The 26,085-nt window shown below is 38.6% G+C and overlaps 1 protein-coding gene across 1 annotated transcript in view; it reads right to left on the bottom strand.

Moving 5' to 3' along the window:
* Positions 1-25,357, bottom strand: part of LOC127653893 (macrophage mannose receptor 1-like) — a 27,442-nt gene extending 2,085 nt beyond the window's left edge. Inside the window, exons 1-6 of the mRNA XM_052140719.1 lie at positions 25,350-25,357; positions 23,065-23,133; positions 20,507-20,878; positions 18,057-18,398; positions 17,357-17,445; positions 13,135-13,331 (exon numbers count right to left, since the gene is read on the bottom strand). Coding sequence (XP_051996679.1) covers positions 13,182-13,331; positions 17,357-17,445; positions 18,057-18,398; positions 20,507-20,878; positions 23,065-23,101 — 990 coding nt within the window. The 5' untranslated portion in view covers positions 23,102-23,133; positions 25,350-25,357 and the 3' untranslated portion in view covers positions 13,135-13,181. The remainder of the gene's footprint in view (positions 1-13,134; positions 13,332-17,356; positions 17,446-18,056; positions 18,399-20,506; positions 20,879-23,064; positions 23,134-25,349) is intronic.
* Between the last annotated feature and the right edge of the window lie 728 nt (positions 25,358-26,085).

The following is a 26,085-nucleotide window of genomic DNA, read 5'->3' as shown; positions in this document are numbered from 1 at the left end:
AACAATGTTTTATTGAAAATGTAAAAATGCAGAAAGTTTCCTGTGATGATTAGGTTTAGGGGTTATGTTAGGTTTAGGGGATAGAATCTATAGTTTGCACGGTATAAAAATCATTATGTCTATGGAAAGTCCTCATAAGGATAGGAATACAAACATGTGTGTGTGTGTGTGTGTGTGTGTGTGTGTGTGTGTGTGTGTGTGTGTGTGTGTGTGTGTGTGTGAGAGAGAGAGAGATACATTTTTTTTTTTAGATTTTAACAAAACATTTATTTTACAATTCTTATTCATTACAACACAATTTCAATATAAATACACATCACATTTGGTGATACTTATTGTAACACCCAAGAAAAAAATAAAAGTTCATCTACAACAAAACAAACTGCATCATTATAACACCACTGATTCGAAAAAAACGTCAAGTCCTTCATCATCTTATAAAATTTAAAATCAATCCACACTCTTGATTTTATCCTGTTTTTTAAAATAGACACAGCTTCATAACCTTCTGACCCTTCAATTTTGTTCTTCCTGCTTGAATAAATTGCCATTTTTGCTTCACCTATAATGAAGTTTAAAAGTTGACATTTTATTCTATTTTTTGCTACATACCGATAACCAAGAATAAAACTCTGAACAGTAAAACCTTCATTTAACTTGTTAAACAACATTTTAAGAAAATCAAAAAAATAACCCAACCTTGAACACTCCATAAAACAATGAAAAATTGTCTCCCTTTTTTTTACAAAAAGGACACCCATTAGACACATTAGGATTAATAACACTTATAAATGCATTGACAGCAACTGCCCCGTGTAAAATCCTCCATTGAAGATCCCCCACTCTTTTTCCCAAAGGAGGTTTATAAAACACTCTCCACACAGGCTTTATACTCTGATCCAAACCAAATTTGTCTCTCCAAACAGTGTCTACTCTTCCATTTAACACTTTCTTATTTAAAACTTTAACACAGTTTCGATACAATTTCTTACGGTCAGCCTCATAAATACTTAAATCTTCCAGGTTCTCCAACATCCCCCCATTAGCTCCTTTAGGATCAGGAATAAAGAAAACTTCAGGAAAAGGATCTTTATCATTTGGAGAAACCTTCCCTTCCCCATAACTCACAAGTAGAGACTTTTCCTCCATCGTAAGTCTCTGTTTTAAAACCTCCAACAATTTTCTTGCCAATCTTTCCGACTTTAACTTTAGACCAGATGCTACTCCTTGCAGTCATTTAACTCAGGACCCCCTCAGCTATCAGATCACACAGTTTAACCTTTTTTGAAATACACATTACATTTTCAAACCCACATGCAATTTCATTAGATACGTCCAACCTGGCTCCAAACACAGTCGGCTCTTCTAATAACCAAAATAAAGATGCCTCAGAAACCCCTCTTCTCTTTATAAAAAAGCTCCACACTCTAAAAATCCCCTTATAAAAAGGTGTCAGTCCATTCAGTTGAATCTTGTTGGAATCCATTAAAAACAAAGTAAAGTCCAAACCCAGACCTCCAGCTCGTCTTAAAATGGAACCAGCAACGTTTCTCCAGACCAGATCCTCTGGACCTGTTAAAAGTCTTTGAATGAACTGCAAGCGAAAGGTTGCTCCTCTGCTGACCAGGTGTATCAGTCCCTGTCCCCCTTCCTCTCGGGGAAGATAGAGTACACTCTGCGTATCCAGTGAAGTTTAGTCCAGAAAAAGTCCACTATTACAGCCTGCAGTTTTGCGAGAAGTCCACTTGGCGGGCGGCTCTGTACACGCCAGACGATGCCAGAACGTTGAAGCCACCAGATTATTAATGATTGTCACACGTCCTCTAAAGGACATTTTTGGCCACAACCATCTCCATTTTTCCAGACGTCCTTTTGTTTTTTCCAAAACCCCTTCCCAGTTTTTTTTCAACATTGAATCATCCCCAAGATAAACACCCAAATATTTAAAACCACTTTTCTTCCACTCAAGTCCAGCCGGTAGTTTAGGAAGACATCTACCTTCCCATTTTCCACCTACTATGGCTTCACTCTTACCCCAGTTTACTTTAGCTGAAGACAATTGACCAAACTCATTTAAAATTACCTGTAAAGTGTTTACTTCTTGATTTTTTATCATAACCACAATATCATCAGCATAAGCTGATAACTTAATCTTACACTCAGATTGCGGTATACTCCACCCATCAATGTTTGCCCTAATCCTCAACAGCAGAGGTTCAATGGCTAAAGCAGGGGTACTCAAGTTCAGATGCCAAGGGGGCCACATTTAAACCACATAAAATGTGAAGGGCCACAAATTAGAACTTGCATCGTAAGATTTTATTTATGACAATATTTACCGTTTTACTTATTTAGAAATGCAGTTTATTACCTGTCTTGCTAGTCTTTGTCCTATTTAAAGTAATACTGAACATGAAAAAAAAAATCTGGAACAAAAAAGTGGAATAACAATTGTCTTGCAATATTAAAGCAAAAAATGAGAAATGTATGAGGAAAATCAAAATACAGGCTACTTTCTAAGCCCTGATAAAAAGTAGTCCTTGTTCCTAGTGGGAATTCTGAGTCTGAATTCTTTTTACCAGTGATTTCAGGTCAGCCTGTTGCTCACTGGTAGCTGCTCTAAGACAGTCTGTCAAATGTCTGTCAGTTAAACGTGAACGTTGCTTTGACTTTATTATTCCCATTGCAGAGAAAGCACTTTCACACACATATGTAGATCCAAAGCAGGTCAAGATTTTTAAAGCACACTGACTTAATGCAGGGAATGTGTCTTTCAGAACACACTTTGTAAACATGTCAGTAAAAGTGACAAAAAATAAAAATACTTCTTTTGGCCTGCTTATTCACAACGAGTACAAATAGCAATGCAGATCAAGCACAGGCGAAGCACTGATAGGCTACTTGGACGCATAGATATCATGCAACACCTGAAATAAAGCTTGCCACAAAGAACCGGCAAAAGTAATGATTATGCATGAAACATTTGAATTGTTTATCAATAAACTTGTTCTATGTCAGTGGCTGCAAAGATAAAGTTGACGATGCAGCGCATATAGAAATGCACACTTCATATGAATTAGCAAGCAGAGAGTAGGTCATTTCTTTTAGTTTTTAATTGTTTTGTTTAAAAGTAGATATTTAAAGATTTCTATAGATGACAAGTAGTTTATACGCTGAGTTTCAGATAATTTATGAGACACGTTCCAGTTCACGCGCTGGCGCCTCCATGTCCTGATATTGTCTACTATTAGTTTCTTCTTATTTATTAATCCAGGCAAATTTGTTGATGAAACATTGATTAAAATGAAGATAAAATTTATACAAAACGAAATCTTCAAGCAAAAATGACATTCGAAGATCACTAATAATTATTTGATTATTATTCGAAAATCGCACCCCTCCACCACATGCACGCGCAAATGCATGTATAGGACACACACCAGAGCATGTGAGCAAAGCGGAGCGGTGCGACGCTTATAAGTTAAAAAACTTAAACTTATAAATGTTGTTTTTTAATATCATCTATGTTGATTATATGAAAAGGGAACCCATGAGATGAGTAAAATAGGATCATAAGGTGACCAATATATCGGAGAAAATTTGGAATGGGTCAGACATCATTTTGACTAAAGTTTTGTTTTTGGAGAAAGCGAATTTCTTTTTGTATACATTGTATCTTAATTTTAGTCAATGTTTCATCAACAAATTATCCAAAGCGTCTGCGGTATACATGTAGGCTATAGCTACCTACATATATGTCACACGGTCTAATATTTGCGCAACCTTTGAGCTCAAATTATAAAAAAAATGCATTAATTTTTTGCATGACGCGGGCCATAAAATGAATGCCGACGGGCCGGATGCGGCCCGCGGGCCGCCTGTTGAGTACCTCTGGGCTAAAGCATACAACATGCCAGAAAGTGCACACCCTTGTCTTACACCTCTTGTAACTTTAAAAGGAACACTCAACCCTCCATTAATTTTGAGTATACTCTCAATATTTGCATACATCACCCCAATCATTTTAATAAAAGCCAGGCTGAAACCAAACTCACTCAGAGTCTTCCAGAGGTACTTATGCTCAACCCGGTCAAAGGCCTTTTCCTGGTCTAAGGAAATAAGGCCAAAATCTAAACCCAATGATCCAGAGGCGTCCAAAATATCTCTAATTAAATGAATGTTGTCAAAGATCGATCTGTTGGGAACACAGTATGTCTGGTCTATATGTATGACCCCACCAATCACTTCTCTCAACCTGACTGCTAAGGCTTTAGATAGGATTTTAAAATCAGAGCATAAGAGTGACACAGGTCGCCAGTTCTTTATGTCTCTGAGGTCTCCTTTTTTCGGTAACAGGGTGATCACTGCTCTCCGGCAGCTTGTCGGCAGCGACCCTCTGGTCAAGCTGTCATTGATCACCTCCAGAAGATCATCACCCAAACTGCCCAGAGTGACTTATAAAACTCAACAGGAATTCCGTCGATCCCTGGAGCTTTCCCGACTCCATACTCTTTAGGGCGTTATACAGCTCACCTTTCAGTAAAAGGTTTTTCCAGCTCAGTGTTTGCTTTATCCGAAACTTTAGGCAGACTCACATAAAACTTACTGGCTATATCCTTCACCTCCACGTGACCACTCTTATACAACTCTGAATAAAAACCTACCGCTCTTTTTCTTATTTCCTTAACCTCTATAATTTCTGTGCCTGATTCAGATAACAAGGAATGCATGTTTCTATTTTGCCCATTTTTCTTTTCAAGTCCAAAAAGAAACTGGTTGGGCCATCCATCTGTGCAACACTCTGAAAACGCGAGCGTACCAGAGCACCCTGAGCTTTAACCCCCAACAAATCATCTAAAATTTTCTTTTTATCCTTTAAAACTTTGACACATTCTCTGTCTCTAACAGATTCCATTAAATTTTGCATTTCAATTATCTCTTTCTCTAGATCTTTCAGAGATCGGAAATGTCTCTGAAGCATTGAAAGTATACATACGGCACAGTTGCTGTATCTCTATTTTTGCAAAGTCCCACCATTGTTGTAAAGAATCAAAGGATGACTTCTTATTCTTAAACTGTTGCCAAAAATGGCCAAACACCTCACAAAAAAATGTATCTTGCAATAAAACCGTATTAAAATGCCAATAAGCACTTCTTGGCTTTACATTAGTGATAAAAACATTACAACTGACTAAACCATGATCTGAGAAGCCTACAGGAGAAATTGCACATTGTTTAATAATATTAAAGTGATGTTTAAAACAGTACCACCTGTCTAGCCTAGCCATTGTCACATAATGTTCCCTCACTTGTGTCCATGTGTACTGCCTCTGTGTTTTATTTAAAACCCTCCAAATGTCATACAACTCACATTCATTTAGAATTTGTTTTAAAACACACTGTGAAGGCATATGTGGTTCTTTGTGATTCCTATCAATTTTATCGTCTTCTGTACAGTTGAAATCACCCCTAGAAATAAAAACTCTTCAGATTTACAGCTCCTTACAATATCTCTAACTTTGTTTAAAAACAACACTCTTTCACTTCCCAATACTGGGGCATACACATTTATAAATACAACCGTAAAAAGTTCAAACTGGAGCCGTAATTTCAACAACTGTCCCCCGACTACATGCTCTACTTCACATGAGACTGGATTTATATTATTTCTTAGTAAAATTGCTACACCTCCACTAGTGGTAGTCTTATGGCTCACGATCACCTTTCCTTCCCATTCCATCATCCATTCACTTTAATTTTTTACATCACTATGTGTTTCTTGAAGAAACATAACATCAATCTTTTTTTGTCTTATCAACTCATAAAGTATTGCTCTTTTCCTAGAGTCCCTTGCACCATTCACCTTCAGGCTGCCCAGTCTCAAATTACTCATAAATAAATGAGAAAAAAAAGAAACTGTACAAAACAAAAACAAGAAATTGACAAAGAAAAAAGAAAAATTAAAACACTTCCTTTTCATCATTTAACATACTGGAGCTCAACTTTTGAACAATTTTCTTTAACCTATATACTTCCTGTTCTGTGAGACCCCCTAACCCAACTTCCTTCATTGACATTCTTGCAGCCTCTATGAACATTTCAGAATCAGGAAAAAACTCTTGCACTTGAACCCCCTTCATGCCTTTTGTGTTCTGCAAAAACGATTTAATTCGTTTCAAGGGTGTAAGCACTCCTTCCTGATCTTCTCTGAGAGTCAACTGAACTTACAGCCTCACACTCACTCTCTGTTACAGACTCATCTGAGTTACTGTGATCAATGTCAGACATGTTTTCTTTTTCCTTTGTATGCTCATCTTGAAACTGCTCTTTCTTAGCTTTTTTTCCTCTACTTTTTCCACTTGTCTTTCTCTTTAAAGTCGGTGTTTTAAACAGATTGTAATCCTCCGCCATATCAATGTCTCCTGAGACTTCTACATTCACAACAGGGCCAGCAGCATCAAATTCTTTTTCAATTTCCTCTTCTCCTACCTCTTCCTCATTACTCCTATTTACAGTTTCTTTTTGATTAGTTTGTTCACCATTTTCAAGCACTTCCCTCCTTTATCCTGATTTTCATTCTCCACGTTATCTTTCTGTCCCTCACCTTCAACATTATTCTGTACTGCACCGTGTTCCACATTCTCAGGACACGCACGAGCAAGATGTCCTCCTTGTCCACATTTAAAACACTTCATTGTCTCTGATGTAGCGTAAATCACATAGTCAAAATCATCAATTCTAAACTTTATTACGAGATTCAACTCCGCGACTCTCGTTGTTCAGAATCATATACACCTGCCGCCGGAAAGAAACAACATGCTTCAACTGCGCAGATTTGCAATTTAAGGTGATTTTTTAAACTGCTGAAACAATTTTTCCGTGCCTGGCCAGTTCTCTTTGGATAACTTCATCCTTTATAAAAGGCGGAACATTTGACAACAAGATCTTTTTCGGCGGTTGCAGCAAAGGCATTACCGTGTGTATGACTCATTTAACACAATTCCACTCGCGACTATTTCAGTAATCTTGTTCACGCCATCTAGGAACAAAACAATCGCACTGTTCATCCTAGATGCCGACAAGATACTCCTATATCCCACAACTTGAGCAACTGCTATGCTGCAGTCCTCTATAGAGCAAAGCTCCACGGGGATAACTTTTATGCCATTCCTCGCGCCAGCTTATCAAGCTGTACGCTCTCCCGACGCTGCCATCTCTGACAGCACACGCTGAACAGCAGCGTTTTATTTTCCCTAACTCCAGCAAAACCTCCACAAATACCCCAACAACTTTGCCAAAGAAAGAAAAAAGATAGAAAACTCACACAGCCCACAGGCCAACGTTCTCGCACTCCACACCCGCTCAGCTCAGACGCTCACGCATGCGCACAGAGAGAGAGATGGAGTATGTGCAATCACCTGTGGATGATGCTGTAGTCTGTTAGTCAAATTTCTGAAGGTAATGTCATTTTGGTAAAATGCATCCTATTTTCTCAGTGGAAAAATAGCCGTCTAACAGCCAGAGTGCAAGAGTCTTTCACAATTATTCTTTTAAAATGTAAAAGCCTATATGTAATTATGGGGTGGCATGGTGGCTCAGTGGGGAGCACTGTTGCCTCACAGCAAGAAGGTCTATAGGTGTGAATGTGTATGTCTGTGTGTGTGTGTGTGTGTGTGTGTGATGGACTGGCCACCTATCCAGGGTGTTTCCTGCCTTCGGCCAGAGACAGCTGGGATAGGCTCCAGCACTACCCAAAACTACAGAAGATGGATGGATTTTATTGTAAACCTATATAAATTTGATTTAGTTATTTTTTCCAGCAGTCACCTCAAACTTCTGTGGCAACAGTGGTGTTTTTTCTTGCTGTGTAAATGTGCAGATTCTTTGCATTTTCATAATGATCTTCAGCGGAGACTTGAATCACGCTGAATTTCTCATGAGAAGTACACTATGCCGACTCTCTCTAAATTTCATGCATTGGCTCGGTGGCAAACATCACTCATTAATCATGAACCCAGGAACAAACTCTGAGTTGACAGAGAATGTTTATGGTTACCCTGAAACTTACTCTGAACATCTGAGTTTATTCAAATAAATAGCTTAGTACGACAGGCCTCAGATCAGGCAAATTGAATATATTCTTTTTATTTACTTATGCAAATAAAATAAAGTGTGTGCTTCACCCATCTTGACATTTGGAATACAAATCGGCCTGAAGTAGTACACCTTGTATCTTTAGGAAAAAAGATTTTGGATTAATACATTTACGCTCTGTTGATATTTTCTGGGCTCGAGTAATAATAATAATAAAAAAAGATTATCATTCTACAGTATATCAACAGATGTCTGTCAACTGTTTGTGCCATTAAATTGAATGTGATTATTCAGGTAGCTAGCTATAAACATGTGAATAGTTTAACTAGATTCTCAAACTGTTGCTCCACCATGACAGTAGTTGACCTGAAAATAGAAAACTGCATGTAGAACAGATTGATTTATGCTGATTGTCCACTAACACCCCTTGCATTGCATTATGAATTTCATTTTGATGCATTTTGGTGCAAGATTTAGTTTGTGTAGCAATAAGAATTTGTGTTCACTTACATAGATTATGTTCCAGATATTAATAAAGACAGCAGGCACATACTGAAAACCTTAATAAGTTGACTACTCAATGGATTGAGTAAACTCAAATTGAGTAATGGTGTCTCACAAACGTATGTAATTAAGTTTAATTAACTTGGTGTTCATAAAAAAAATGTCATGGTTACTGTCGTAACCTCCATTCCCTGATGGAGGGAATGAGACGATGTGTCACTGTAGTGACACTAGCGGTCGCTCATGAGAGCCCCGAACACCTCACATTGTTTGAGAAAAGGCCAATGAGAATTGGCAAGTGCAATTTGCATTCCACTCCCCCAGACATATGGGTATAAAAGGAGCTGGAATGCAATTCCATTCAGGTTTTGTGCTGAGGAGCCGAGACAAGGTCCGGCCATTTAAGCGGCTAGTACAGTGTTGTGGCAAGAGGGACACAAAGTCTCATTCCCTCCATCAGGGAATGGAGGTTGCGGCAGTAACCATGACTTTCTCCTTCTGTCACTCACTCAACGTTGTATCGATGTAGTAACACTAGGGATCCCTATAGAAAAATGCTACAACAGCTGAACCGTGTTACGTGAAATGCTGATGCAGGTGCAACCAAGCCTCTGCATGTGTAATAGTAGGAACATCAGTCTGCACGTAACCTCCCCAATGCCCCAAAAGACATCATGTGGTTCCCCACATCCCTGAAGGGGGGTGGTGCGACTGCCTTTTCTCTCTATGTTTTTCTTTCGGCTGGGGACAGTTAACACTATTGTACACGCTGGGGAAGGTGTTCTTTTCCTTTCCTATTCTTTCAGGGGGAAAAGACCCCACAGAGGCCCCACCCTGCCAAGAGGTGAGGTTAACATGTGGAAATACGTTATGTGGGCTCAAGAGTCGCACATGGAAAAGGCGCAGTGGTAGGTCCTGCCGTGAAGGAGAGGAGCTCTACAAACACAGCGACTGGGGCAGTAAGGGCTCTTCCCATGGGAGATGCGGGTCCAGCGACAGGGAGACTGTACCATGGAACATACTTCACATTGGTTTACCAGAGTAATCGGCACCTGTGGAGCACCTATCCCAGTACAGGGCATATTAGTACCCATAGTGGGTTTGGCTGCGAACTCCTCAGCCGACTCAAGTGCCACAGGGTAAGGGAGGAAGGACATCCAGGGTTCACTGGGGTTAAAGTACACATTTTCACCACAGGGGAGGAGAAAGGCACTATACGCAAGTAATACACCGTGATACCAAACTCTACCTGTTCGTACATGACAAAACATGGGACGAAACCTGCTCAACCCGGAGATTGTAAAAATCTTGCATAGGTGTTGGGTGTAGCACAGCCCACCACTCTGCAGATGTCTGCTAGAGAGGTGCCATTGGTCAGTGCCCACGAGGAGGGAGAGATCCCATGAGGGGAAGAGACTTGGCCTCGGAGGATTCAGCCTCTGGGCCCTCTAAGGAGCCTGATAATCAGGTCGAGCTTCCATAGGGACTTACCATCCACTGTGTCATGGTGGGCCACTATAGCAGCTACATATACCTTCAAGTTGAAGGGGGACAGCCACCCCTCCACCGTGTTTGAGGGTCGCATTTGCGGGGTCCTGGCTGCGCATGCTCGGTGTCTGGTCTCCATGACAATGGCGGTCGAGAACACTGATTATGTGACCCAAGGAGTGAGGAAACCGCTCCCTTTTGACAATGTGTCGCGAACAACAGAGAAAAGGAAACAAAGGATTTACCTACCGGCCCTTGAGCGGACGATGGAGTGGTCTGTATACCAGCTCGTGTGTTCATGCCGGCCTGTGAGACGGGGCGTCAGCTTCCTGTGGGGGCTCTACACTGGGGCCGAGAACTGGGCTCGGGTTGAGGCAGAGCCGCCTGGGCTTCGCCGCCACAGAGGGATGCCCTCGAGTAGCAGATGGGTTGCAGGCGTGCTGGGGCAAGATGTTCTGGACAGCATGCATCTGCTTCTTCACCGCTGAGAACTGCTGTGCGAAGTCCTCAATGGTGTCACCGAAAAGTCTGATCTGGGACATGGGCGCATTGAGAAAGCAGGCTTTGTCGGTATCCCTCATCTCAACCTGATTCAGCCACAGGTGTTGCTCCTGGACCACCAAGGTGGACATCGCCTGTCCGAGTGCTTCAATGCCCAGAGGGCGAGGTCGGTCGCCTAGCGCAGCTCCTGCAGCATGTCGGAATCAGGACTACCCACGTGCGTTTTTTTGAGTGCCTTTGCCTAGTGTACTTGCAGGATGGCCATGGCATGCAGAGTGGAGGCGGCCTGTCCCACGGCACTGTAGGCTTTGATCACCAGCGACGACGTAGTTCTATAGGCTCTGGAGGGGAGCCGGTCCTTCCTGCCAGGTGGCGGCATTTTGAGAGCTCAGGAATCGTGAACGCCTTATCCACCTGAAGGACCTCCGTGTACCCGTGGACAACCCTGTCGAGGGTAGTGAGAGCGGACGAACCTGGAAGTCTGTTTCGGGCAGCGAAAGGTGCCCTCCGTGACCTCATCAGTTCCAGAGTTTTAATTTTATATACATTTGGCATTCAGTGTCTGATTAAAAAAAAAACAACAACATCACAATATGTTGACTCTCTATATATATATTATTATTACATTACATTTTTAGAATATTCCATTAACTATTCTATCAACCTAGACATGAGTTTCAAAATGTCATATCATGATAGTTGTTGAAGCGTTTATTGTTGTATTGCACTAGAACAGCTTGAAAGATAAACAAATGAACTGGTGACGCTATAACAAGAGTAATTTTTTTTTATTTTGTCAAACAAAATCTATAAATCAGCCCATATTTTTACTGTACCCTGCTGTTCATTTCTGTTTATTACTGTTCATTTTCTTGACATTACTATTACTTTATTAAATTTTTATGTTGAAAATATATTATTGTTAACAAAATGGTTATTTTATGTCTTCTCTTTGTAACACCAGGGCAGGTTTGACTGTAAGAAATGTGACATTATTTCCAAAAATTTAAAACTAAATGTCTAAATATACATCTAATTAATATTACTACACAGAAGGTGGCTGCACATAACACTGCTGCCATCTACTGGTTATTATTTTCATAACTTGATTTTCAATCATTCTCATATTTTAGTCATGTTTCAAATTAAAGAGCGATGTTTTTTCTGAATGAATGTTGAAACTGATACATTTTTATGCTAATGCTAAATGTTTAAATCTATAAATAAAAAAATCACATAATACGTCGATAACTTTATTGAATAAATGTTTTAATAGCTTTAAAACAAAAAAGTTACACCTGTGCTGTGTCCTGTCAGCAAAGTAAGCAGCCCTACATGATCAGAACTGATGGGTGAAGTGATAATTAACTACGTGATATGACAATTAAAAGGCTTGGATGGAATAAAACCATTTTTATTCCCACACAGAAGTTTACTGTAAAGGAAGACAAATGCAAAACTGATATTATTATATTGTTATGTGAACAATTGAAATATGTCAACTAAAGTACATAAACAAGGGCATAGAACATTATTTAAAGGGTGTCATGAGGACAATGAGTGGTGATATCATCAAATCAAGCGCTCATACATAGTTCTTGTGGATTAAGAGCTTTATTGAAACAAGTATTATTTATTGTATTTAGGTGACTATCGATTTACAGTGCTATACAGTTGTATTTCCACAGAGAGACATATAGTAATCATTTTGCTACTGTTAAATATTTTCGCTCATTGAACATGCATTAACATTTTGTTCACTCATTAAAGGGGTAAGTTGTCACAATGGAACCTGCCATTAAACCAGTGGTAAAGGTTTTATGTTATATCGATTACCACAAATAATAATTTGGACACGTCTCTTCGTCTCTTTAAAAGAGCAAAACTCGAGAAGGAATGTGAAGTTTATACTTTTATAAAACCACTTGTATTAATTATTCTGTTATAACTCGTGCATTATTTTAACTTTATATCCTCTTTTTAAATATATATATAACTAGGATAAGAAGGTTAGTTAGCAATTGTATCACAGTAAAATCATGTAAACACACATATTGTTTATTGTTGTGTCTATACTTTTGAAACTGATTATTTTAACGTTTATGGATTGAACACATTGACTTGTAAATGCCTCACTGTATTTTTTTATTATTGTTTTTTTTAAAGAAAAGGAGGGACGAGTCAAAATACATTTTTGTGGTAATCAAATTAATTCCACAAATGCTGTTGATTGATCTTAACTTGAATTGAACCTGGAATATTCTTTTAAATAGCCCTTTTGACATCTTCCCTGTGTGACAATTAGCCCCGGTCTACCTATATCAAAGAAATCTCTTTTTAATCATTTTTTATATTCTAATAAAACAAATTTTTATATGGCATATATAGAACTGGAAATCTAAAGTTAATGAATAAATCACACTTAATAAAAGACACAAACTACAATGATTAATTATAACTTATTAGAGGTGTCAAACTCATTTTAAATTGAGTATTTTGAACTCATTTCACTGAGAATTATGTTCCATCACACAAAATGTTATATACCTTTTCCTCCAAAAGATATAAATAAAAAAAATCATAAAAAGATGTGTTCAGAAGTTGGGGCCAGGGCACACAGCACTTTCATTACTACTTTGTGGTTCAAGTGTTTGAATCTTCTGGAAGACTCGTCCACTGCGTTGTTTCCTCCATGTCATGGTGACGTCTTCGGTCCAGCCCTGTTTGTTGAGGGTTTGCTGCATCTGAATAAAAGAAAGAGGTTTTGATTACTCAAAGAATTAATCTCATGAAAGCATGTTTTTATCCTTATCGTTTGAATCAGGATCATCTGCTTTAACCCCTGTGGCGGAATGACCCGCCCCTCCTCTCGTCGTTTGGGCCGTCCTTCAGCCAGGATCACGACAGGAGTTGGGCAGGAGAGCGAGAAGAGGTTTAAAATAAATAAGCCTCGTTCTGACAGTAATGGATGAATTCCCCGCCCTTCAAGGAGCCCCGTTTCACCGCAAGGATGCCAGATCAACCTTTCCCCATGTAAACTTTAATTGGACATTTTATGCTAATTATTTTCAATAAATGCCTCTCTGAGGCTTGACACCACACTCATTGTCTCTTGCTCACCCCGCCACACCCTTTAAACTCTGCCGCCCACAATTTTTGGCACACAAATTTAAAAGCTCACCACTCACTCATACTGAGGACTAATTGTAAAAATTGGTCTAATTTTCCAGAGAACCATCTAAATAAAAACAAAAAGATTCCAATTATTCATAAACAATATTGTTTGTGTTTATAATCTTATGATAAAAAAAAAAAAAATGTCTCCTAAATTTGTAAACATGTAATTCTGGTTCTGTTCACTCTACCTCATTTTGAAAAGTCTCATTTATTCCAATGATGGCAGAAAGCATTAGAAAAACTATTTTTTCTCTATCATATACAATCACAATATAGAGATGTGAAATGTAGGTGGCGCTCTAACACATTTTATCCCTCACAGATGTGCTCGTCCATAGACATTCAGTCTATTGTTCAGTTCAAGCACCACCCTCATTATTTCATTGAATATCTCAATAGTCAAAAACGTCTAGGTTACAGATGTAACCTCCATTCCCTGATGGAGGGAACGAGACGTTGTGTCGGAGAAGCGACACTAGGGGTCTCTCTTGAGCACCAAATATACCTCTGATCTATGAAAAATGGCCAATGAGAAGTTGGCAGCGAGTATTTGCATACCCCGCCCCCGGACATACGGGTATAAAGGCGAGGAAATACTAGAGTTCATTCAGGATTTTTCTGAGGAGGCGGAAATGGTTCTGGCCACTACAATGGTTAGGCTCAGCGACGTGGCCGGGAAGACACAAAGTATTGTTCCCTCCATCAGGGAATAGAGGTTACATCCGTAACTTAGACATTCCCCATCTGTCGCTCTCTTCGACGTTGTGTCGGATAAGCGACACTAGGGGTCCAATTTAAATCTGCCAAGCACTGAGCCAGGACGTGTTCTGCTGACACAGGAGCGGACAGGTATTTCTTACGTTTCAAACGACCGGCAGTGTCAGACTGCACGTACCCTTCCCCAATGCCCCCAAAAAGTCATCGGAATCCTTCTGGTTACTCTAGACAGGGGAACAAGGCAACTCTTGCCAACCTGGGAATGGGCCAAGCCTGGCCGGACCTCTTTTCTCTCTATGTTTCTCGCATAGAGCAATATACAGCCGGGGCCTTTACATGTACAGAGGAAAGGGGGTCTTACCCAATTTCCTATTCTTTCAGGGGAAAAGACCCTGCAGAGACCACACCCACCCGGTGGGGAGGTAAAGTGGCGAATACATCACATGTGTTTTTAGGCGACACGTGGAAGTGGCGTGGTGGTAGATCCAGCCTCAGCGAGGGGGAGTTGCTACAACATGGCGACTGGGGGACAGCCGAATCTTACCCAAGAAAAACACGGGTCCACTCGTAATGGGACCGTATCACGGAAAATACACACAGGGGGAGTCCGAGTAAGCAAGAAAGCAACAACGTTGTCATGGTCATGCTCTCGCAGAGAGCATGAACCATCCACAAACGCAGGCTCCGTGTGATCAATACCCAGACACACGAGACAACGCCTGTGGCCGTCTGAAGTGGAGAGCACTCTACCGCATCCAGGAACTACACAGGGGCGGAAGGGCATCTTTATAAGATGCGTCCTGAAAAGGACGTTCAACGTCGCTGTGTATTTTGCTCTTTAGAGAAAATCACTCTTTTAGAGGAAATCACTTTTTTAAATAACTCTTTCGAGTTTGGGTTTACTGCGCTGTCGAAGCGCCCAGGGGCAATATTTTCAAAGAGAAATCGGCGCTGTAATGCGCCCTCAATCCAACAGCATGCAGTAGCGTCAGAGGAATACAGGAACAGGTGTGTCTTCACGCGAACAGCATGCACAACCATCGGCTCCGAAAAAAATTTCTGAATGAACTCTAGTATTTCCTCGCCTTTATACCCGTATGTCCGGGGGCGGGGTATGCAAATACTGGCTGCCAACTTCTCATTGGCCTTTTTTCATAGATCAGAGGTATATTCGGTGCTCAAGAGAGACCTCTAGTGTCGCTTCTCTGACACAACGTCGAAGAGAGTGACAGACGGGGAACATATTTTATCTGATGATTTGTTTGGCATGCTTTTCCTTCTGGATGGCATATTTTGTTCTTCACATCTAAGATATAACATTGGATTATTCACACAAGCTCACAGACAAGTAAACAATGGCTCATTCTTTATAGATCTTCCTAAGATAAAAGTAAATATGAAGATTTAGGCTATTTGTGTCTTACAGCAGCAGTTATAGGAGAATAAAAGAGACATTTGTATTTGATGGCTTACAGAAATCATATTACACTTTGTGATTCTTATGAAAATCTTTCAAACAGTGATATTAGGGCAACAAAATTAACTATACAGCCACATTCCTGAGAATGAGAGCTTTCATTTGATATATGACTTTATGTAAAGAACATTTATTTTTATATAAATATTTCTACCCCAACAACTCAAGGGGGCGCTAAATTTCAATGCGAATGATTTGAGGCCTTATTTTGTTATTTTAAGTAACATAAATGCAAAAGTGATGTTTTCTCTGAAAAGTTCAGATTCTAAACTTTCAAATGATTCCTCAAATGCCTGACTTATGTGTACTGTTGAATTTCACCCTGCTGGAGGGTGTCACGAATGCCTATGAAGGCGCCTCCCCGATCGGCCACCGGAGATCTGACTCGCCTGAGTATTAACTTTCCTCGTAACCCACATACCTGGCTTGATTAGCCCTCAGCTGCTCCCCATTAGTCTCCCTGTATTTAAACCACGCTCAGTTACTCAGACACTGCGAAGTCTTGTTTGCCCCGGCTACATTACCGAGCGTTTCTATTTTATATTCCCTTTCTGATTATCCGTTTACCGACCTTGCTCCGCCTGCCTGACCACGTTTGTTTGCTACCTGCCTACCTGAACTCTCGCCTTTCTTCCCGTGTTGTTGTTTGCTGCCTGCCCTGACATTCTGCCTGCCCGACTATTCTCTTTGCCTATCTACGATTACCCTGTTTGCCCATTGCCTGACCATTGCCTGTTTTCACCTGTGTCCAACAATAAAGCTGCTTATGGATCCCAACTTACCTGAGTCTGTGTTACAGAGGGTCCATAATAAATAACATTTCCTATATTCTGTTAATGTCTCATGAAGCGAAAACTTGACCAAAACAAAATTGTATGTTACTTAAGGGCAGTCATTGCCGCATTTTCACTTGTTACTTCCCCAAAGCCGACCAACATTTATATCACAAACTACATCCACTAAACTTGGCACAGACCTTCAGACTGTTCTGGAATAGTGTGCTTAAGCTTTTCTAACATATCAGGCTTACGATTTTCGCACAGTTGATGATCAAAAATGGGAAAAATCCCAAAGATTTACGTTGAAGGAATGTTCAAATGGACCAATAGAATGCTCAACAATTCAAATCCAAAGCTCAAAAAATGTAATGTAAATAAACAGATAGAACCTGTAAATAAAAATAAAAGATGGGTGGGATTTTTCCGACATTTGATCAACTGCTATGCCAATACCGTCAGTTAGAAAAGACATCGCACACAGTTCCAGAACTGTCTGAAGGTCTGTGCCATTTTTGGCTCAAATACTGCAGTCATCATACACCCGATCATTAGTTCAGTTCAACCTGTACTAAATAGCTCAATGTCTGTCCTCTATTAGCATTATAAACGTGACATTCACCTGCTTTAAGACGAGAGCCATCAATGTAGTTTCAGCCACATTCTGACTGACTTTTACCTCCAGTCTCACAATCTGCCGTTTCAGCCACACTGTGAGCATAATACACACAATATCAATTACAAGCAGATATCAAAGAATACTTCCCCCCCAAAAAATGTTGTCATTTACCCTCAGATCATTCATGGTGACCACATCTGTCAAGCTCCAAAAAGGACAACTTATAAGTGTCATTAAAGTAGTCCATATGACATGTTCACTATGTCGAATCATGCAGACTAGTTTTATCAAGTCAAGTCAAGTCAAGTGTTTTTTTATTGTCGTTTCAACCATATACAGTTAGTACAGTACACAGCAAAATGAGACAACTTTCCTCCAGGACCATGGTGCTACATAAAAACAACAAAGGACCAATACAGGACCACATGAGACTACACAACGAAATAAAATACCTATATAAAATACCTATATATATACCTATATAAAGTGCACGTGCACGTTTTATGATACTTTAATTGTGATTTTTGTCAGTTTTGGAGCTTGACAGCAGAACAAATAACCACTCAGATTCGGAAGGTCATGAGGGCAAGTTAATAAAGACAGAATTTGAAATATTGTGTTAACTATTACTTAAATGTTTTGTTTTGTCATTTTTGTCTTACATTTAAATGATTTATCAACAACATAACAAGTTCAGACCTACCAGTGTCACAATAGAAGTAAAACGTTCCAGTGCAGGGATAGTCGTAGATGTAACCCCCATAATTTACATAAGCACAATCTTGATTTGCTCCATTCAGACGTTGAGCAATCACTTGAGTTGAGTCTGTTAAATTGGCCTGGTCGGACCACTTCCAAGAGTCCCTGAATAGTCCAATCCAGGCAAAATATGTAATCCAATGTAGCTTATTTGCTAACATGTCATTTTCCGTTTGATTTCTAATGGTGACCAGGTCTGTATAATGCTGTCTGCAGTACGTCTGCGCATCAAGCCAAGTCTTAGCTTTAGTAACAAAAATATAATTGTCTGTGCTGTTGCTCTGGTCTGTGAAAATGGAAAATGAAGAGTCAAGGAGTGAAAGGCATAACATAAATAGTTTCTCTGGTTAAAGGTGAATTGTGTAATCTTTGGATGTTAAATTACTTTCTCGAATCCCAGCCTAAGACAACGATATGCAAGCTATTTTGGTAGGATTAGCCACTTCCAGAAGAGTGTAAACACTGTGACTCTTGCTGTGTTTGTTTAAGCATCATGACAATCCTGACAAAGCAACACTGACTCAACCAATGGTGTGAGTTTGGGGGCGGGACTGCCTGTTTGACTGAAACCTTTGGCAGATGGGGGAAGTGTTCAGAAAATAGCAATTGTTTTTGCATTGCAATTTAGTGACACTAGTGGTGCATTAATAATTTGTTAAATAAACAGCTTTTATAAAGTCTAATGATGGTCATTAATGGTAAATTAGTTCTCAAGGCATGACTTTTTAAGCAGTACTTTGGCTGTATCAGCAGTAGTTTTAATGAATCATTAACTAATGGTTTGTAAAGATATGATATGATGACTTTACTTGTTGAGGCACATGACTATTTACTTCTCATTATATAATTATTGTAATAAACACATACAATTTCAGTAATAATGCCGTAATTAAGCATGTATGAATGCATATTAGTGCACCCGTATTGAGTGGAAGTTAAAATACACGATTTCAGCTCATTGTGGTAATTAACAAATAAATTAACACTATTAGTTCATATAATAAGTTGTTAGGGAATTAATCCACGATGACACATTTAACTAATAGCAATTTATATATGACTTAATATATTAATCAGACAGACTCTTTATTAGTTGCTGATGTGGCAATCATTAATGAATGGCTTAATTAATCATGAGTCATACATTAACTCAATATTAACTGTGCATTATTTAATCATGAGTAATACATGAACTCAATATTAACTGTGCATTAGTTAATCATGAGTCCTACATTAACTCAATATTAACTGTGCATTAGTTAATCATGAGTCATACATGAACTCAATATTAACTGTGCATTAGTTAATCATGAGTCATACATGAACTCAATATTAACTGTGCATTAGTTAATCATGAGTCATACATTAACTCAATATTAACTGTGCATTAGTTAATCATGAGTCCTACATTAACTCAATATTAACTGTGCATTAGTTAATCATGAGTCATACATGAACTCAATATTAACTGTGCATTAGTTAATCATGAGTCCTACATTAACTCAATATTAACTGTGCATTAGTTAATCATGAGTCATACATGAACTCAATATTAACTGTGCATTAGTTAATCATGAGTCATACATTAACTCAATATTAACTGTGCATTAGTTAATCATGAGTCATACATGAACTCAATATTAACTGTGCATTAATTAATCATGAGTCCTACATTAACTCAATATTAACTGTGCATTAGTTAATCATGAGTCATACATTAACTCAATATTAACTGTGCATTAGTTAATCATGAGTCCTACATTAACTCAATATTAACTGTGCATTAGTTAATCATGAGTCATACATGAACTCAATATTAACTGTGCATTAATTAATCATGAGTCATACATGATCTCAATATTAACTGTGCATTAGTTAATCATGAGTCATACATGAACTCAATATTAACTGTGCATTAGTTAATCATGAGTAATACATGAACTCAATATTAACTGTGCATTAGTTAATCATGAGTCATACATGAACTCAATTTTAACTGTGCATTAGATAATCATGAATTAATGCTTATTAATGCACCCCATATTGTAATAATCATATTGTAAAGTGTTAGCTTTAATGGTGCTTTCTGGTATTTTATGTTATTTTTTATCTTGATGGTATCGACCATGACTATCACGGTTTAAAACGTCAGTATCGGGCTTAGCGAAGGTTCATTTTACAATGATTAAAATCACGTTTTTAAAACTACTTTTTTTATTTATGTTTCACCCTGTTTCACTCAAAAATACATCACAATAAGGAGGTAAAATAAATTACGAACAGCATTTCATGTTGACTTTTAGAGATTTTGTTAGATTGCAGGTGCAAATTTACATCATACATTACAAAAACAATGTTAATAATGAACATGTGTAAAGTGTACATATTACTTACCGTCAAAACACAGAAAATATCTTAGTTCCAAACAGTTTGTGTCAAACCAAACACCATCATGTCTTAGCATAGCACACTCCTCTCCCGAACCGTAGTTATCTGGCTGTCCCAACGCCCAGTGAGTGAACAACTGACTCTCATCTTTATAAGACCACCGCCAGCTTTTGATGTCGTTGTACAGGCCAGTCCAGGCAGCTCCAGTAAATTTGTTTGTGTCTGCTACTTCTTGCAGACGGGTGAAGTTTTCAGTACTTTGAACAGTGGCCAGATCAACATGGTATGTTCGGCAGTAAGTTTGAGCATCGCTCCATGTTTTTAACTGTTTAATCAGAATGAAGTCATGTGTGTTGCACAGAATTGGCGACAGAACTCCTGTTAATAGAATAAAGTTATTTAGGGTATTTTAGTGTGTGATTTATAAAAGCACTTTCATTAATTCCTCTGTTAAAACGTATGTATTATTTGAGCTGTTAAGTTGTTTAAATAGTTGTTTCTGCGGGTTTACATGGTCGTCATGGTAACAAAGTTGTAAAATTGTCTATAACTTTCCACAGATGTGTTTAGTAAGTGATTTAATGACAGTAAAATCATGTTAACACACATATTGTTTATGTCTTGTGTCTATACTTTTGAAACAGTGAGAATTATAACAGATTTAAGGATTGACCCCATTGACTTCCATTGGAAGTTTAGCAGATGCTTTAATCCAAAGTGACACAAAATGTAGAGAAATGCAGCATAAATGATTCATCTTGTTTCATTTCAATTGGATTCAGAACTTAAATCGTCTACCGTGATCACCAGCCTGGATAATTACTTGTTTCATGCTTTGGATCACCATTAGTTGGAACTAACCCCTTTTTCCACAACCGAACTTCAGTGTTGCTAATTAACTGGGGCAGTGGTGCCTCACTGGGGCAGTGGTGGCTCAGTGGTTGAGGCTCAGGGTTACTGACCAGAAGGTCAGGGGTTCAAGCCCCAGCACCACCAAGATGCCACTGTTGGGCCCTTGAGCAAGGCACTTAACTCCAGGTTGCTCTGGGGGGATTGTCCCTGTAATAAGTGCACTGTAAGTCGCTTTGGATAAAAGCGTCTGCCAAATGCATAAATGTAAATGTAACTAATGAGGAGAAACATTCAAACTGACTTCTGTTTATGTATTATATATTCTCTTGTATTTGAAATATAAATATAATACAATAAAAACCCTTTACCAGTAGTCAAAAGCGACTGGAACAAATCATGGAAATGATTTGGTTACAAGGTGTGGGAACCCCATTTTAAGGTCACTAATAAAATGTAAGCAAATGTGTGACATTGACCATGTTAACTCATCTCCAGAGGTCAGATGTCCTGATTTCTACTGAAGCACACCAGATGCTCTTTGAAACGCTCTCAAATGTTGATGGGATAACATGAATAATCAGGTTTACCAAATCTCATTATTAAAGCAAAAACTTCTCACTCAGATTGCCATGCTGGTAATTACATTTTAGAGCTGTCAGAATTAACACGTAAATGCATGCGACGGGAGCACAGATGGGACCGGGGGTTTGATGTCTTTTTCTGCATAATGCGGCGGCTCATTTTAGCTTATCCTTATCACGGTCCATCCAACCCAGCGGCCCGTTCAGTTCTCTCGATGGCCAGTCCGCACCTGATCGGCCCCAAAGTGCGTCGGCCTGCTTTCCTGCTATCGGTATGTAAATTGTAAAATCACAAGTTACATAAAATGGTTATTTAAAATGTGCCGGTTTATTTTTGATCAGGAGCTGAGGGCCCAGTTCAGCTGTTTTCAGCTTGTGGTGATGGCGCCCCGTCACAGAGTGCTGTGATTATACAGCTGAGTACACTAGTGTGTGTGATGTGTGTGTGCGATTGCACTTGTGGATGAAGTGTCTACTATAGAGGGATCCTTGAGCTTGCTAGCCTTCCTGCTACTGCTAAGTCCCAACCTTCAGTGTGGTATCGTAATCATGTTTTGAGTGTGTGAAACCAACTTTGAACCGCACAGTTAATGTCTGGGTTTCATTATGATTTTTTATATTTTATTAAAGATGGACTGAGTATTCGGTCACTTGTTCAGTTCGCGTGATATGAGCACGAATCGATCATCTGTGTTCTGCAACTGCTTTCGGGTCCTTGAATAACGTATAACATGCGAGTAAGGGCTGCCGGTGGAGTTTCTGGTGCCCTACTAGGGTAAGATGATGCCCCCCTAGGGAGTTGGTGCCCTACGCAGACTGCCTAGTCTGCTTATAGGGAGCGGCGGTACTGCCCTTGACTTTGTATTGTTGACAAATTTTTTTACCCCAAGGCCTCAGCGTGTGGGTACTAAAATGAATGTTTTTAAACCTTTCAGGTTCTTTGAATATTGAAGATTTTTAAAACGTCAAAAAGATTCAGATTGAATGAATGTGGAAGATTCTGTGATTTTTCTGGTTTTGTTTAGTATATTTAATAGTTGTATTAAAACAGCAATACATAAACAAATGTAAAAGTTTGGTCATTGTGTTTGTTTTGATTCCTTTTGTAGTGTTATATATGATAACTCTTACCTGACAGAGAAAGCATGAAGAGCCAAATGTGTTCCATCACGTTGCACCTGCCAGTGGTGATGTATAAAACTATTAACACAAATGTATTTTGGTAAATTGACATGGAAGTAGTTCAATGTAAATATTACAAATTAAACAACCCTCTGATGCATCAACATTTAGTTTTCAGCCTTTTACTTTGTGTCAAGTCCGCAAAGCACTACAATCATTGGATGCACGTAAACCACAAGGACCTGATTTAATTGATCCGTATTGTTTAAAAATTGCAGCAGATTTAATAGCAAAACCTTTGACTGATATTTTTAACTTAAGTTTGACTACTATGCACATTCCCAAAATTTGGAAATCAGCTTTTGTCACAGCATTATTCAAAGGTGGTGATCGAAAAATTGTTAATAACTATAGGCCAATTTCAAAACTTTGCATCTTATCAAAAATTTTGGAATCTTTACTAAATGAACAGTTGAAAGAATTTTTGTATTCCAACAACATTTTATGCAAATTCCAGTCAGGCTTTAGGAAAGGTCATAGTACCATAACAGCAACATTGAAGGTGATCAACAATATCTCAACAGCTCTTGACAATAAGCAACATTGTGCAGCGCTTTTTATTGATTTGTCAAAAGCCTTTGACTCTGTAAACCACAGTTTACTCAAAGAGAGACTGATCAATATTGGATTATCTAAAAAGGCAGTTGGATGGATCTGTCATTATCTCACTGACAGGTCCCAATGTGTTAAATCAGATAATAACTGCTCTAATATTCTTTCCTTAACTAAAGGAGTGCCCCAAGGCTCTGTTTTGGGGCCACTTTTATTTACTATCTATGTGAACAATGTTGGCAAGGATCTTGTGGACACCAATTAACATTTTTATGCTGATGATATGGTTATCTACAGCTTTGCAAAAACTCTTAGTGCCTGTGTTCCTACATTACAAAACGCTTTTAACAAAGTTCAGAATATGTTTCTACAACTGGATCTTGCTTTAAATGCAAATAAGAGCAAGTTGATGTTATTCACAAATGCAAAGAGCAATCTGCACATAATCTCCAATTGTCACTCTTCAAGGGGCAGAAATTGAAAGAGTTAAATCTTTTAAATATTTAGGTATTTTAGTTGATGACAGTCTTAGTTTTAAAGGACATGTTGAACATTTGGTTAGGAAACTGAGACTGAAAATTGGTTTTTATTTTAGAAATAGGCTATGTTTTTCTTTCAATGCAAAAAAGAAACTTGTAGCTGCAACATTTACAACCATTCTGGATTATGGTGACCTCATTTATATGAATGCCCCGACCCAAGTATTGAAACCACTGGACTCTGTTTACCATGCCGCATTGAGGTTTATCACAAACTGTAAGCCTCGCACACACCACTGTGAACTTTACACACGTGTGGGCTGGACAGCACTGGAGAATCGTAGACTCAGTCATTGGTATATGTTTATTTATAAGGGTATTATGCGTCTGCTCCCCTCATATCTGTGTGAATATATTCAACCAAAAGGAGCTGGACTGTATTCTTTACGTTCACAAGACTCACTGCTAATGTCTGTACCAAGTGTCCGCACTGAAGCGGGTAAGGTGGCATTTCACTATTCTGCCCCCACAACATGGAACAACTTACAAAAATTCTGGAAATTAAAGGAACTGGTTTCAATAGGCCAGTTTAAACTTTTGCTCAAAAGTTTGGAAATGAAATCTATGGTTTGTAAATGTTTTTAAATAGTCTTATGAAATTGTTATGAAATTGTTTGTAATGTACTAAATAGTTGTGATCTGTGCCGCTGTCTTGGCCAGGACTCCCTTGAAAAAGAGATTAGTAATCTCAACGGGATTTTCCTGGTTAAATAAAGGTTTAATTAAAAAAAAAAAACTACTAGAAGTCAATTATTCTAGAAAAGAAATGGCCAAATTAGAAATAGATTTTGAAAGGACTCAATAGTTCTTTTTAAATCAATGTGTAAATGTATAACCACGATCATTTTCAACCAAACCCAAATTAGGAACAGGACAGTTTGAACAGAATTATTGATGCTCAGAATTACAAACATTTGCAATTTAGACAATGTTTTATAACGGTATATTACTAATAAAACATCACTATAAAGAAAGGGCTGAAAGCAGCTACTAATGGAACTTTATTTCCTCAGTAAATGTTATGTGAGTAAATCAAGCCATTTTTAATAGTACAACATCATTACTAAGCAAGTGTTCATTCATTCTGAAATCTCTTTAAACTGAGCTAAAGTTAGTCTGTGGACTGATAAAAGTTTGTCTTACCTTTTAAATGAGTTATCAGAGTGTTTCTGAAGATCTGGTTTGTGGACTCTTTATATGGGTTAGTTACGGTGAATAGGATATTTCAGTCACATATGCAAACTGCTTATCAGAGCTTTTGTTCAGTTCCCTCCTACAGCTTTCTTGAGTTTCTTGATCATTTTTAGTTAAAACTTATTTGCTTGTTGTAGAGGGATTAGATGTTACAAATTTGAGTTTAACTCATTAGAATATTGTGATACTCCTTAAAATAATTAATTAATTAAAAAAATGTTTTACTTTACTTTTGCATTACTTTTTTCTCACAACCACTTTCTCTTCTGCATTGCTATCATTCCATACAAATAAGCCATTCATTGCATACAAGAGACATTACAAGTCATGTTAACTACTGTACAATACTCACGTCAAAACAATAAACTAAACAAACAGATATTTAGAAATTAGGTCTTCATGTTATATTTTTAATAAAGAATCAATAACATTGTAACAGGTAATGGTCGGGCAAGGAGGAGGCGGGACCCGGCTGAACAGTCAACAGAAAAGTATAATGAAAAACTCAAAATAATACCAACATAAACAAATACAGACACACATGCAACGCGGCCCCATGCGTCTCTCTCTTTCTCTCACAAACTGGGGCCTCTGGCTCCCCTTTATCTCGCTCTCCATATGATCAGCTGATTCAGCGTCGGCCTTGTTCCATTGTGGCCCGGCCACGCCCTCCTCCTCATCACAC

This window comes from Xyrauchen texanus, chromosome 2 (genome assembly GCF_025860055.1).
Source record: "Xyrauchen texanus isolate HMW12.3.18 chromosome 2, RBS_HiC_50CHRs, whole genome shotgun sequence".
NCBI classification, from domain to species: domain Eukaryota; kingdom Metazoa; phylum Chordata; class Actinopteri; order Cypriniformes; family Catostomidae; genus Xyrauchen; species Xyrauchen texanus.
This window is presented reverse-complemented; position numbering and strand designations above follow the sequence as displayed.